The sequence below is a fragment of the Alternaria conjuncta genome, assembly GCF_024043145.1.
Source record: "Alternaria conjuncta strain BMP 0040 chromosome Unknown scaffold_10, whole genome shotgun sequence".
In the NCBI taxonomy this organism is placed as follows: Eukaryota; Fungi; Ascomycota; class Dothideomycetes; order Pleosporales; family Pleosporaceae; genus Alternaria; species Alternaria conjuncta.
In genome coordinates this window covers 786,538-801,598 of record NW_026250099.1, presented here as the reverse complement: position 1 = coordinate 801,598, position 15,061 = coordinate 786,538, and the positions used below count along the sequence as shown (strand labels likewise).

The 15,061-nt window shown below is 53.9% G+C and overlaps 1 protein-coding gene across 1 annotated transcript; it reads right to left on the bottom strand.

The window, feature by feature from the left end:
- Nucleotides 1–8,688: 8,688 nt before the first annotated feature.
- Nucleotides 8,689–13,804, bottom strand: J4E85_007330 (uncharacterized protein; the record flags this gene model as incomplete). The annotated part of the gene is made up of 6 exons (XM_051471562.1): nucleotides 8,689–10,803; nucleotides 10,851–10,904; nucleotides 10,953–11,389; nucleotides 11,481–13,054; nucleotides 13,100–13,235; nucleotides 13,282–13,804. 6 exons carry the CDS (start codon nucleotides 13,802–13,804, stop codon nucleotides 8,689–8,691), a joined length of 4,839 nt encoding a protein of 1,612 aa, XP_051324636.1.
- Between the last annotated feature and the right edge of the window lie 1,257 nt (nucleotides 13,805–15,061).

Sequence of the window (15,061 nt, the reverse complement as noted above, 5' to 3'; positions counted from 1 at the left end):
AGCGGGGTACTAGACCAGACGCGCGACAGCAGCGCCGGCGAGGTCGTCGTCAACAAAGTTCAAGGCAAAGAGGAGAAGATACTGATGGAAGGGTTATACTTATCCCCATGCAAGGCATGGGCGACAGACTCCAGGCCAGGCAAGAGGTGGCGGGGAGAGTCAAAGTCAGCGCTACTGCCACCAAAATCAGCGGGCTGTCAGAAAAGCAGCGGGGGGATACCTTGAGGCAATTGCCAAGTAGAGTAGAGGTGTTGGAAGAGGAAAGGAAGCTTCGAGGAGCAGAAAAAGGGCGATTGCGAGGCAATTTTGGGTGGTGGTTGTGGGAGTAGGAGAGAGGGAGGGAGTGAGACAAAAAGCTTTGATTTATGCTAAGGCAGCTACGTGAGAGAGCGGCGGTGACGGCGAGTCGTTCAATAGTATCAATATCACCGCGAGCAATGAGACAGGGGTGGGCAGACGGCGGCAGCTTGATGCATCTACCACTGAGACACTGCAATACCAAGAGAAGAGCTGGGACGACGGCGATGATGATTTTAGATAGCTGTATAGTATTGCATCCTCCTCGCGAGGCCTTGAAGTTCTATCCTACTGTGTTGTGTTGGTGATCCTGACCTTGCTTTGCCTTTGACGCTAGTGATAATCTCCGCGGGCCCCTTCAACACCATCACCACTGCCAAGCCTGCACCGACTTGAGATGGCTCAGAGACTTACAGAAGCTTGAGCACAAGCTGCTCAAAGGCGGACGAAGCCCCTGAAGCTGTTGCATGTATCGGAAAGAGGCACAGCGAATCTGCTGAAGACGGGCGGCGTCGAGGTAGCCGTGACCTCCGAGACCACAGCTGGGGGCGACGACCTTACCCCAGTCGAGCATTACGAGGATGCGAGGGGGCATCCAGCGACGGCAGGAGTGTCCGAGTATCTGCTTACTTGTGAGTAGATGAACAAGGGTTATGACTTACATCGCCCAGGGCGGGCACCAAAACGCGTCTTCCGACATGCACCAGCGCGGAGACATCCACCATCACCACACCTCAACCGGCCCGGCGAGCTGGACGAAAAACTCCCCTCCACCACTGCCTCCCTGACATCGAATCGGCGACGAGAACAGCGACGGCGGAGATATTGGACGGCGCACGAACAAGTCCGTTCGAATACAACCCTAGGGCAGCACAAGGGCGCAAAGAAACTGTATGAGATGGAGCTTCCAGCTGGCACACAGTCGCCCCTGGAATACGAAAGGCTTGTCCTTTCCTCGCGGCTCGACTCTGCAAGACTTCTTTGACGGCGGCACGACCATGTCCGGCGGCCCTCTGCACATCGGGGCTAGACGAGCTACAAGACAACCATCACCTCCTTGAGCATCGGCGCGTCAACATGAATGGCCTCTCTTCTCTTCTCATCGAACAGCGCGACTCATCGGCGAAGGCACCATAGGGCTCTGCTCGCGACGAACAACAGCTCGACAAAGGTCGGGCATGGCGCCGGTGATACACCCCCAATCAACAACGGCGTCTCCAGTTTCCAGCTTACCGAGCGCCTGGGAGATCCACGGGGAGAGACCGATACTTCCAAAGTCCCCATGACGGCGATGGGCGTGAATGAAGTCCTTGACGACCTACCTCTCGCAGCGCGACTCCGCCAAACTTGCGCCATCACCCTGAGCATACCCCGCATAACTTTCCCGCATCGAACCTCCACAGCGCTCCCGTGACGGCAGACGCCTCCTTCACAGCACGCACCGGTGCCGAAGCCTCAACAACATCGCGACAATACTTGAGTCGAGCGACGAGGAACATGATACAAGAGACGCAGCCAGGCTACGGAGGCGACGCGGCCATGCGGAGGATTCATACCATGCGCACAAAGGTAAGCAAGGCCTAGATGGAACTCCTTGGCTAGGCGAGGCATCGACCGACCGAGATACGGTCCGATCATGCATGCGGAGGCGTCCTTCTTCCCGTGACGAACCTTCCGAGCATCACCAGCCGGATGGTCGGCACTCCCAAGACTTACAGGGACTTGGGCTAATATCCTGAACATAGTGCCCAGAGCTGCCGTACAGCTTTATCCGCCGGTACCAAGCCTTCCTACATCCGCCCGCCTTCCGCACCTGCGCGCCAAGAACCCCACGAAGGAATATAAAGGACACGCAGAAGGTCGAGCGATACAAGCAGCGGTGCAAAACACCGGGCTCATAAGGACCGCCGACGCTGGGTGCTGGAGTACATGGCCATACCAGCGGGAACTTCCACAAGTCAACTTGCTTCCGCGACAGCAACTTCGCCGGCTTCTTTGCCAGCTGCATGGTCTAGGCGAAGCAGCGACAATTTGCGCCTCCGCGCCCCCAGCCTCAGTCGCCTTCTTCCACCGCGGACCGCGACGTCGCAGAATGTCTGCTCACGGCCACTGGCATCGAGTTGAGCCATTCCGCACAAGCAGCATCAACGTGGGACATGGCTGGAAGATCTGCATACAACAAGGAGTACGCAAGAGCCCTTGCCTCAGGGCGAAGGCGAGATGCAGCATCAAGCTCTCCGCAAGCTTCTTCAGCGACGTGGACATGACGCGACGGCTGATAGTCATGCTCGGCCTCTTCGTGAACTCGCCCAAGTTCGATCCGCACAAGTAGTAAGATGTTGGTGACAAGGAACAACCACAATGGAGGACCATGGACTGCAGGAGACGCGGAGAGCCGGCAAAGACTTGGTAAGAGTTACTGTAGCATGATGACAAAGACTGACTACTAAGCAGGAGGATGCCAGCATTCAACCGCTGTGACAGAACGATACGGCAGCCACAGTACGCCCTCAACCAGATGACACCGTCGAACGATTCCTCCTCTTCCCGACGTGCGAATATCTTGCCGGACACAGCCGGCGCCTGCGGCATGACGATACGGAAATTACGGACAAACAGATAGGAGGAAGATTTGGAAAGACAAAGACCGACGCAAGCAAAGGCAGAGAAACAACGAGACGATGTTGAACATACCTTGTCATACGAAAGCCGGGGCGTCGAACCGCCTGCCGCGATGCATAGTTGCTGGAGGCGCGGCGCATCGTACGGCATCAGCATATCAGGAGCAAGGGTCTACAGCATCTGCGCCGGCGAAACGACGTGATATCAAGCGATTCCTCGGGTCTCGACATGGCTGGCGTTAATGCTGGCGGCGGGCGTGATGCAGGATGGGAGAAGTTTGATGAGGCGAGGTGTGCTCCTGGCAAACTTCAGCTAAACCATTTTCGTCTAAGGCCCCGCTCAGTCCCTCGTCGACGCGTCGACGCGCTCTGCTACTTCCTCCAGACGTTTGAACATCATCCGCATGTAACGTCTACAATCATGTGCACAACGACAACAAAATCCGACGGAATGTACGGCCCGATGATGCAGCTTGCGATGCCATCGAGCTGCAGATGGAAGGACCGCCGAGCGGAGAAGACACGAACGCGCATCGGCAACGCCAAGTCTCCCGCTACACGCGTGGAAGACAGCCACGTCTAAAGACCGCCACCGAAAAGCCAGCAGGATCTTCTGTGCCCTAGCAACTACTTTGTCAGCGACAGCCAATCATCGGATGCTCAAGACAAAGTGGAGATATGTTGCTCAGTTTTACAGAGATGTTACAGAAGAAAACAGATGTAACGGCCTTCAGGAATCGGAAAAGGCATTCTAATCATAGCAAAGAGTGCAGAGGAGTCATACTTACCGATATTAAATCCGCGCTGCTTCTCAGATTGCGCACGAGACTGACCGCTCTTCGATCATACGTTCCCGGCGATGCATGTTAAAGCGACTACGACGATGTCGATACCTATAATGATGCGCAAGCCCAACCGCACCGCTCGATCTAGGCTCATGCCTTGTTAGCGAATTTCGACAAAGAAGAGGCTTCAACATTCGGAGATAGCATCGCGTGTTCAGCAAAGGCGGGTACTCAAAACCGAAATGTACAGAAGGGGGCACAAGACATCGCTGCTGGTAAAGGCAGTGCAGTCGATAATCGAGGTACACTGGCTCATCGCACCCGTGTTCATGCCCTCGTAAGGTCATGCCCTCATAAGAGTAAGGGTTAAAGTATATCGGGAAACAGGTTCATCATAACACAACAGGAAGAGGAGGAGATGGCAGTACATACCTTTGACTGGAACTCGCGCCAAACCGGACCTGGAGGCGTGTGAGGATGCTTAACGACTGCAAACGCCGATTTTGCGAAGCGCCGCTTGCCTGGCAGCCACACTATGGGGCCGATGTCCTGCTCTCGTACCTCGTTAGCCAAGCTCGATCCTCCAGACAAAAGCGATGAGAATGAGGTTCAAATTGCTCAGATCCGTTTTTGACATGTCAACTACCTAGATGCATGTGCCACAGGGGCCATGCATCTGGTTGTCGACGTTGCCACTCAAGCCGTCATTTACAGTAAGTGTTAAATGGGGGTATTCGGCAGAGTAAATCATCATTGCAACAACAAAACGCGAGAGAAAGAGAAGGACTTACTTCGGGAACGTGCGAGTCAGCGGATACACGTTCGCGATCCTGAATTACTGCTGGCGGCGGCAATTTCTGCTTTTGGTCGTCACCATTCGATGTGCTGCCTCCATACGGAGACGAGTGGAGTGCAGTACATTGGTCGAAGTTTCGCATCGCGGTCAAGACCGAGCCAGCCTCCTGCATTGTCAGTCACAGCCAAGACATGTACGACAGGTAGCAAACAGAAGAGTGGGAAGCCTCAGAGTATGATACATGATAATGACCTCATGGGTTGTCGGAAGAGATGCTTAGTCGGTTGCTCATCATTGGCCAAGTCTTGAATGAAATGTCGCACGCTTACCTCGGAGAAGACGGCCCTTGCAGTGGAGGCGTGTGGGTGGGAAGGCCTTGGACAAACTTACTAGCATTGTCGTCAATAGCCTGGCCATCAAGGCCGGTGCTTCAGGAGCCTGTTGCTTGTCAGCACAGAAACAATATCAGAGTCTCAGAGATCATGGAAAGAGATGGAAAGATCAGAACATTCGTTGTTCTCATGGACATTCGAAACGAGCGAGACGTGCTTAGAAAGTATCATCACGAAGATGAACAAAGTGGGAAGAGGTAGAAAGACTTACTCAACTGTCGCGGAATTGGGTCGCGGATGTGTTGACCATCCAGTCATGCCAACGTCTACATGCGTGGTCAGCGGAGTCTACCAACACAGTACGAGTTGCAGAGTGGAAGTGTGATCTTCAGAACAGTTGAATGTCGCCATCGGAACTGACGAACGTGCGTCTTCCGGTCTGAACCTTACTCTTTGATCATCATGAGGGGAGGTGGGCAAGTAACATGAACGACTGCGCACTTACCTTTGTTGGAGATGTTCTCGACTAGGGTACCATGTTAAAGTTCATGGAGTTGTACACCTGGTGACCTGGGTGACCTGGATGACCTGAATGACCTGGGTGGAATGGCATCCGTGGTGGTTGTGCGAGAGTGGAGGAAGCGTACAAATTCATGCTATTTGGGTACGATGGCAGAGCTGCCTGCGCCTCAATGTCAGCAAAACGAAGGTCAAACCTCGGTCAAGAAAGCCAATGAGAACCCTCAGCGATAGGTTTCGACAGCGAATGTTCGGTGATTGGAATGAGTGTTGATGCATCATCATCAGGTACTTGGTATATGCGCAAGAGTTGGAATGGATGAGGGATGCGTACCGAAGATGACATGACGATGCGTCCTACCGCCCTACTGCAAGGTCGGCAACTCCGACAAGTCGTTATCGTCCGCGGACTCGTCGGGAAAAACCTACTAAAGTGTTAACGGACATGCTCATCAAAGTTCTTGAAGAGGCCGTCATTGTCTGAAAAGATGTATGAGAGCGACAAACCACACGCGGCACTCGCGGGGAGGAGCTAGCTCGCCATGGACCAGTCACGCATCGACCTGCAGATTTTGAAGATACTGCTCCTTCCTTGCCCAAGAGCAAATCGACCGAGTCGACTGGTAGTTGTAGTTTAAGAACAGATATCCGAGAGCGGGAGGTTTTGCAGGTCTTTTGTTGATCTCGGCGCGTGGGTGTACGAGTAAGGATATGGAAGATCGATCCTCCTACACCCTGCGCCTGCAGGGCGATATGAAGAGATGGAAGAGAAGAAGACGGTGTAGCGGACTTACGCAAGTCTGATGAAATCGTGATGGCTGCGGCTGGTGCGCTCCAGGAACACTATGATTGAGTCAGCGAACGTCCTCACTCGTACTCAAATTGGAGACTGGTTGTCGGAATGTACGAGCATGACAACCTATAGGCACATTTGCCGACGAGGGCAGCGCGAATGGCACAGTCATGCGTCGCTACACAACGCTTGAACGGGTAGCTTCTCTTTGTTTGTGTGTGTACTCCCTCGCCAGGGTACTGATTGCCATATCTAATCTCCGTATAGTTTCAAAAGTTTTTCCCACGTCCAAGACTGACGTGTGTGAACTTGCTCTCGGCGCGCTGGATCTCCGAATCACCGGAGGGTCATGCGAGAGAAGGGTATGGAAGACCCGTCCTCGCACACCCGGCGCCTGGGTCTGATATGCAAACAGGGAGTAGGAGAGGAGCCGAACGTTACCTGATGGAGCTAAGCTCAGGACCTTGGTGGTCTCGTGGTGGCGTCAAAGGAGTAAGACGGGCTGCGAAGGTCGATGCCGATGCCGAATCTAGAAAAGGTGTCAGCTTACTCAAGGTCGGTAGCCTTTCGACAGCAGGACAACGACAAGAGTGCGAAAGCGACGGAATGTACGAGCTTGACAACCATCCAGGCCGTACCGGTAGATGGCTACCACGGCGAGGGGAACAGTCAAGGGTCGACGCGGTCAATTGCCCCCCTCCGCGATCATTGATCGCTACGACCTCCCTGCCATCAGAGATTGGCGACGGTATCTGATCGTCATTCCACTTTGTCTCTGGGCTCGAGACGCGCTGCTCCAGCAGCGTCCAACAAGGACCAACAAACTCTCTCACCGCGTCATGGCTTCAATATAGGCCCCGGGAATCAGGATGAGGTATGAAGAACCACAACCCAGGATGCGGGGCCAGATTCTCGCCCAACGTGTCGGTCGGTATGATATGAGGAGGAAGAAAGACAGACTTACCTAGGGCTGTGACATGTTCTTACTGTCCGTGTGGGTGGCGCGTCAATGTATGATAGGCGATTCGGTTGTGGATGACCATCGAACGGCCCGGCCAGGGAGAGTAGACTCGGAAGGTAAAAGGTACCTGCGAGCACATCCGTCAGTTGATGTACTTGAGTTGTCGGAACAGAAAGAGAAGGACCCAGTACAAGAGTAAAGACTTGGCAAAGACTTGCCTGGGGGCTCAGGTCACATGAGCCTTGTGCGCATGAGGTAGGAAAGGGGAGTTGCGACTCGGTGACAGCCGAATCGCTCAGCGTCGATGAGGCGGACGTTACTCACGCCGCTCTGACTGGAACATACCTGAGGGGAGGCCGACTAGATCACCATGGACTCGCTTGATGCGGTGGTCATGGCGGAGGTCGCGCATGTCCGAGCAAGACCTGCCAGCATCGCCGGTAAGATTGGCGGCATCATCGCTACGAATGCTTGTCAGTCTCGGTGCGCGCATCGTATAGACCATGGTAGTCAACAAGGGCATGCCAGAGTGTGTTGTTGGGGGACATAGTCGCCGCCGCTGTCGCCGCGGAGGCAAGCAGCGGAGGTCAACAGCCAGGAGCTGAGCAGCGACATCTCACCTGGCTCTCTTGCCGTCGTGTACTGGGGATGTGAAGGAAGCTCACTTACTGGTCGAGGCCGTGTCGCCTTCTGGTGAGGCTGTTGTGGCTGCCGCCGCCTGAGGCGGGGTAGAGTTTGCCGGCTACGAGGTCAACAACAGGGCGTCGATCTCGACAGCACCACTTCGTACGACGGTACAGTAAGCTGGAGCTGGTTCTTTGTACCTTTGGCCAGCTTCTCGCCAACTCTGGTGGTGTTTGAGAGCGGCGTGGTTGTGGGCAAGACCTGCAGCGATTTGGGACTCCCGCATCGCCGCCATCGTCAAGGCGCCGCAAAGGCTCAAGGCGGGCATGGAACGAGAGAGAAAATATGGGCAAGGTGCAAAGAGACCTTTGAGATGCGCACCAGCCTTGCGGAAGAAGGTTGTGGGTGGCCGTGATTTGGTGGTGTGGGTGGCAAAGGGGAGCTTGAAAAGGCCTGACAACATAACAAACCTTAGCGCCAAAAGCCTCCAGCAGCAGCACCGACCACCCTCCATCACTTGGTGAAGCACGTTCCAGGCGTTGATGGCTCCCCAGAGAGCGGCTGCACTTGTGCGAGCAGGCCAAGCTTGACATGATACAGGCTATATTGTACTCGCATTAGGTCTGCTACTTAGATATACAGAATCCTCGCCATGTTGGACTTTACTCCTTTTCCCTCGTTTCCTTTATAAAGACTACTCGCGAAAAGATCCTCCGCACGACGCTGTCTCCCCTCCGCGTACCTCGAGACACACAACGCACACACGAACGACTCGAGCGGGACCCGATGTCGAGGACCGCAACGATCTTCGAGAGTACACGATCTCCTCCCCCAAGCGCTTCGTCCACAAACCCTACTGCGCTTCGTCTCGACAATGCAGCTAGTCTAGCTCCTGGCGGAAGCGATCGTTATAGCCATCGCCGAATGCGGTGCCGTTCCTGCCTACACCACCGCGTTAGCTCATTTCGATACAAGTTCATAGCGAGCGTCCTTACTCTGGCTCCTAGTAAGACGGGTCGAGGTTCGACGGGTCGGACCACCAGTGGATATCTGTGATGAAGGCTGGCCACGCGGGGAGTACGCACCACTAGAAGACGGAGCCTGACGGGTGACACGACCACGCACACGGGAGGAAGCGACAGGAGTCTTTGATCGGGACGAAGTTGAAGCACTTGCCTGCCCATACAACAGAGTCTTTTGTGCTTTCGGGCGCGAAGTCGAGGCAGACTTCCCAGAAGCATACGGAGATTTTCCAGGGAGATCAGTAGAGGAGTTCAATGGGCGCGACTGAGATCTGGTTCGCTGCTTCTTTGAAGCCGATTCCTTCTCCGCCAAGTCACTGCTACTCTTACGCTTCTCGGTGTAACCCTGCTTCGTGGGATGCGTCACGCCGTGCTGCGATCCGGGTTGGGCAGAGCGTCGAGGGTCATACTGGTTGTTGATCTGCTGTGACGAAGGCCTGGTCTGATCTCTAGGATCTGAGGCATGTGTGCTGCTACCGCCGAGCATCTCCAAAGGATTTCCGTACGTAGTATGTCGGGTGGAGCCTTCACGCTCTTCCCTATGGATACCAGTACCAGACTGCGAGTATCTGAAGCCATTACCAGGAGGTGGCATCATCCGCGACGCTGTGTTGGCTTGCGATCGTGGTCGTCCGGATGATCGAGATGAGTGAGAGCCAGCCACAGATACGTTGTCGACTGCCGGCGTTGCTTTTGCATTTGCGTGGGTTGAAGCATGATTGGAAGAATCACGAACGTAACCACGAAGCATAGCACCTGACGCAGGTTGGGTCTCATCCAGCGCTGCTAAATCGTCGAGGGATATGCTACTCAAATTCAGCGAGCTTGAGACTTGGCGATTGGGATCTTGCTGTGACGGTCGGAGCATGTTGAATATATCCTGCGAGATAGATGCACTTCCAAGATCCTGAGTTTCTGTAGCCGTCCCAGGTTCGTGACCACTGCTGTCTGCGTTATTGGGGGTTTCATGAGTGTCATGTTGTGTCGCAAACAAGTCGTCGTCGTCAAGCTGAGTCTGTGAGAACTCGGCGTCCAAGGCCCATGATGGCTTCTCAAAGTGAGGAATCTGACCATGAAGACCGTCGAGCACCGAGTGGTTTTGTCGTTGAAGTTTCTTCCGGGGCTTCGCTGCCTGTACAGCATCGCGTCGATCCTCTATGACACTCTTGTCACCCTGTACTTGGGAGCCGTCTTGTTGATTGCGGCGAACCTTCTCGCGTTCAGCCTTGATCACATCCTGATATTGTCGTTCGAGTTTCTGCATGTTCGACTCTGCCTTTTCGCGATCAGCTGCCAGCTTGGCTTTGAACTGGTCGGCCGCGAGCCGTGAATCCGCTTCTGCTTTCTCCAATGCAGCGTCTTTCTCGGTCAGACGACGGTTCCAGTCATCAATCACGGTGCGATGTTGCTCAATCAGCTTCTGGCGCTCTTGATCGGCATCTTTTTGGCATCGGGATTCGTCTGCTTCCTTTGCGGCGCGTAGTTCGGCTACGTCTTGTCGCAGTTTGCCCTCATTGGTCCGGGCTTGCTGAACTCTGGACGATACATCCTTCTTTTCCTCTTGAAGTTTAGAAATCTGATTGTGTAACAGTTGGAGCGTATTGCTTGCATCTTGTTGTACTTTGCCAAGTGTAGTATCAGCCTCTTCGCGCATAGTTTGCATCGTCGTCTGTTGCTCGACTGCTTGGGCCTGTGATTTATCGAGCAGACCTTGAAGCTCAGAGATCTTCTCGACGTTCTCCTCGCAACGGCGACTCAACTCAGCATGGCCTCTACTTTTGGTGTGAAGCTCTTCGGTCGTCTGTCGTAGCTGCTCTTGGATGTTTGTCATTTCCAACGCCTTCGGTTCAAGTGTGCGGATCTTGTCCTCCAGCTGATCGATCTGGGTACACGCGGCGTCCAAATTGGTGCTCACTTCTTGATGTGCGTTTTCTTTCTCGTCGCGCTCAGTCGTGAGTCGATCAATTTCGCTCTTCAAGCTGCGTTCTTTCTCGATGAATCTACTCTCGCAGTCTTTGACGATCTCCTCTCGTATGGCGACCTTGTCTTCAACCTATTAACAGAATTAGTGAGGCCATGAGACGTGATGGTGCTTCCTACCCTATGCTTCTGCTCCAGTTCCAGTAGCTGCGTCTTGATATCCTCGGAGTTGCTCTGTCATTCGTCAAAAACCGCAGTAGACATGAGATTGACGCCGCTCACCTTGTACATATCTCTTTCCTGCTCAATCGTCTCGACCTTGTTATTGGCAGCTTTCAGGTCACCCTCGACCTTCTTCAACTGTTGGCGAAGGTCAACAGCTTCTCGCTCGAGCTTCTCCGTGTCGACGTGTGGGACGGGGGGAGAAACTCTCAGTTCATTCAGATCCCGTTCCAGCTGATCGGATTGGGCCCGAAGATTGACCTCGGACTGCTTGAGCTCCTTGATTTGCTCGCTGAGTTGATGGGAATGTTGCTGCTGCTCCTCAAGCTTCACCTTGAGAGAAACGTTTAGCTCATGCGTTTTGCGGTTCTCGGTAGTAGCCTCATCGTATCTCAGCATCGCTTTCTGAAGGCTGTTCAGTCGCTCTCCAATAAAAGTCCGGAGTTCTGTGTCAGGGGCTGGTTCGCTCTTTATGGTTTCGGAAAGGGTACCAAGACCTGAGTCCAAACTGTGCAACTAGTCAGCACATCAAAGATGCACAATAAGAAAGGATCATGACTTGCCGTTCGTGCACAAGACGCAACGTACTCTCCATCTTCTCAATGTCTTTAGTTGTCAGAGCTGGCGACATCTGCAGGGATCGCAAAGCATCGAGACATTCTTTGACCTGGGCATCTCGGTCGTCATGGGCAGAAGTCTGCTCAATCGCAGTCTGAAGCAATTCCAACTTCTTGGTCAAATCACCAGAAGCAACGATGATCTGACCGGGAATACTCTGAACGCAAGAAAGGAGCTGCTTTTCCATCTCTTCGCGTTTTCTTCGCTCTTCTCCGATTTCGGCATCCCGCTTGCCCAGGTTTTCGATAAGATCTCTCCTCTTTGACTCCGAAAAGATGAACCGCGCGTAGACATCGTCGAGCGCGGACTTCATGTTGTGTTGAGTCGCATCAAGCTTGTCAATTGCAGTCCCGCATTCGCGGTACAACGTCTTCTTTTCATCCTCAAGTTCGGTGATCTTCTCTGTCAGTGTCCTCTGGCTCTGCTTTTGGAAGCTCGTAGCGGACTTCTGCAGCTTCTCGTAGTCCTGCTGAAGGCCATGCACAAACTTCTGGTTGGTTTTGGCCTTGTCGGTGAGTTGACTGAAAGCTTCTTTCAGGCTTCGAATGCTCTCATCACGCTCTGCGATAGTCTGGACATGGTCGTTGATCGTGCCCTGAAGCCCAGCAATTTCTACCTCGCGCTGCTTCGCGATAATCATGCTTTCATGCTTGGACCGGAATTTGTCAGCCAGCATCGCCACTCTCACGCTCTCAATTGCTTGATCAAGACCGGAAGAGATGGCCTGCTCCTGAGGGTTGTTCGGGACCGGTCCACTGGCCCGTAGCTTTCTTCGAGGTTTAGCCACACGGTGAAATGCGTCTTGGTGGGAGATGCGATGTAGAACAGCTTCAGAATCCTTTGGCAGTGGGGCAGACTGTTGACTGCTTGCAGATACTTCGGGCTGCTGGAGTTGATTGGACTGGGTGGCTATAACAACCGACTCGTGATTGTCTGGGATATGAAGACCAGAGTCCCGAGCCGGCAGTGGAGTACGTTCTTCGGCGGAGGTCAGCCCGCGATCCTGATCGTGAACATCTGCGAGCGGCTGTTGCTCGCGCTCCGTATCATCTACTTTCGGAGGCAAAGTCGATTTCACAAACATAGAGGACGTGGGGAACTCGCGCTGAGCGGAGGAATCTGGAAAGTCCTGGAAGGTCGTGTCCGGAATGGTCTGAGTGGTGTTGCAGGACTCCTTGACGTGAGCGACACACTCATGCTCTTTTATCAGCGGGGACTCAATGTATGTATGTCCATCGGGGTTATTGATAGGGGCAGATGCTTGTACTGTATGAGATTGGTAGGCATGAACTGTTGTATCGTCGGTAGCAAGGGGGTTGTTGAATGTCTCGGCTACTGGTTTGCCCGTCGTCATGGCCTGCTGAGCGTGTCGTGCCAGAACGTTTGATCGAGGAGGTCGCTGCCCTTCACGCTGCTGAGAGAGCTGTCCTTTTCTTCCTTTCTTGCTCTTCTTGACAATACGAGCCTTGTTAGTTCCAGGAGCTGGCCTTGCTTCGGGCTGTGCGGACGGGGGAATCTCAGACGTCGTGGCCGCTTGGGCAGGTCTACAGATGTCAGTGAGGTTCTGGTAGCTTGCAAGGAGCTCTCACGGTGGGTATGCATCAACGGCCAGCGAAGGGAAGAGATGTTCTTTCTGATTCGCAGCAAAATTTGACTCAAGGCGATTGTCGTTGCCCGGAAAGATTGGTGGTGAGACGTGTGTAGGTTGTGGTACTGAAGCGGCATCTACTCGAATGTTAGTCTGCTCGATTGGAATGGCGTGAAGGCTTACCCTGAGATGCATGAGCAACATGCTTGTGGACATCTGGTATTGTCGACTCAGTATGAGGAACAGCTCTGGCGGTATGTGCTTCGTCCTTGGGGGATGCCTTCTTGGGGACTTGGCTCGGTTGCGAACGTGTGAAAGCGAACGCCGGTACATCTGCTGAACCAGAGGGATTGTTCAACCCGGGTGTTTCCTTGGTGCGAGTGCTGAAAACATATGGAACCCAGGATGATGTATGAGTGTCCGCCTTTTTCGTTACTGCAGTGCGCTGCAACAATTCTGCAGTACCGGGACTAGTAAGCAATTCGTCGAGGTCCGGCTCACGCTCGGGAGTGAAGTCATCACGAATGTAGTGTCCGTCCTGATTCGGCTGAGTCTCAGGAACAATTGCATCGCTGTCAGGTTCTTGGGGGGTAGGCTTCTTGCGATCTCGCTCGTCATCGGTTGACTCGGGGCGTACTTCATGTCTGAGTCGTGAAGGCTTCTGCCTCTTTGGCAACTGCTTGCCTTGTCGTGGCAACTCGGCCATGGTGAGTGACAGCACTGCCAGGCGCGTTCGGACGTAAGGAAACCGTAGTAGAAACAACGCAGGCAGAAGATGAGAAGCGACGTGCTAGACGACTGCACCAGTAGACGAAGATGAATTGTTATGGGACAAGAGTGAGGGGCGACGAGGTTTGCAGCGGCGTCCTGCCTTCGTTCTTTCCTCCATCGGCGCGAGGGAGTCACGGCTCAACAGAATGACGCCACACGTTCGGTCATGAAAACTGAGAAAGACATCGTGGAAGGCGCAATGGAAAGAGGAAGAACACCCACATCGCATACCTACATAGAACCAGTGAAGCACCTCATCACGGCGGACATATCTCACACTGCAGTATGCTTCTGGACGCATCTTCCAGATCATGCGTCGGATCCATGTCTGCTCACAGCCATTCGATCGATGGGTGTCTGCCTGCAGTTTGCTGAGCTTACTATGAAGCTCTGCAGCTGCCATTACAACCATCCAGCATATTCCTGCTCCCGAGGTCTGTACCCCGCGCAGCCACAAGCACGTGACGGTAGACAAAGAACATTGGAAGGCGAACCTTTGAGGGGTGAGTACTTACTCCAAAGTCGTCTCATGCAGCGCACCACACTGATCATCGCGGTGCACCCCTCCGATAGCGCGCATCCACCAGAATACCCAGGTAACATCGTACGATAATTGTCCCTAGATTAGAGAAGGCGATGTCGCCTGCCATGTGATTACTTTTCTTACGTCGTCTGGTCCACTCTGCGCCGAAACGTAGGTGGCTAACGTGGACTGCACCGGAGATGAGGAGCCAGAAATACCTTGATACCACGGGCTCACCGACTACAATAAGCGGCAGCTGCTACATGTACGCCGTGAGGTGGACGATGGGAGTCGTCGCCTTGCATGCTCCCCTGAAACGAAAGTGTGCGGCGACATAGCTAGCCGGGCGCTTCAGACCGGGGGGTGCGTCCAATCACATTTTACCCCTTGCTAGCTCGGCTGCACGGTGATCTTCGTCTACACAGCTACGCGCCCACTACCCAGTACGCCCTACCAATCCTTTCGGCTTATCCTTCCAAGCCGACAAAACTCGACGCCAATGCCGCTATATTAAGAGAATGGCCTGATGTACTCTCCGGCAGCCAACCTGGTCTGCCGTCCAAGCGCACGATGCTAACCGCCGAGAAGCCCTGAGACTGGCGGGGTATTGGACGAGTGATGGCAAAGGTATTGGCTTGGATAAAAGATGTTCGCAGGTGGCCACGCAAA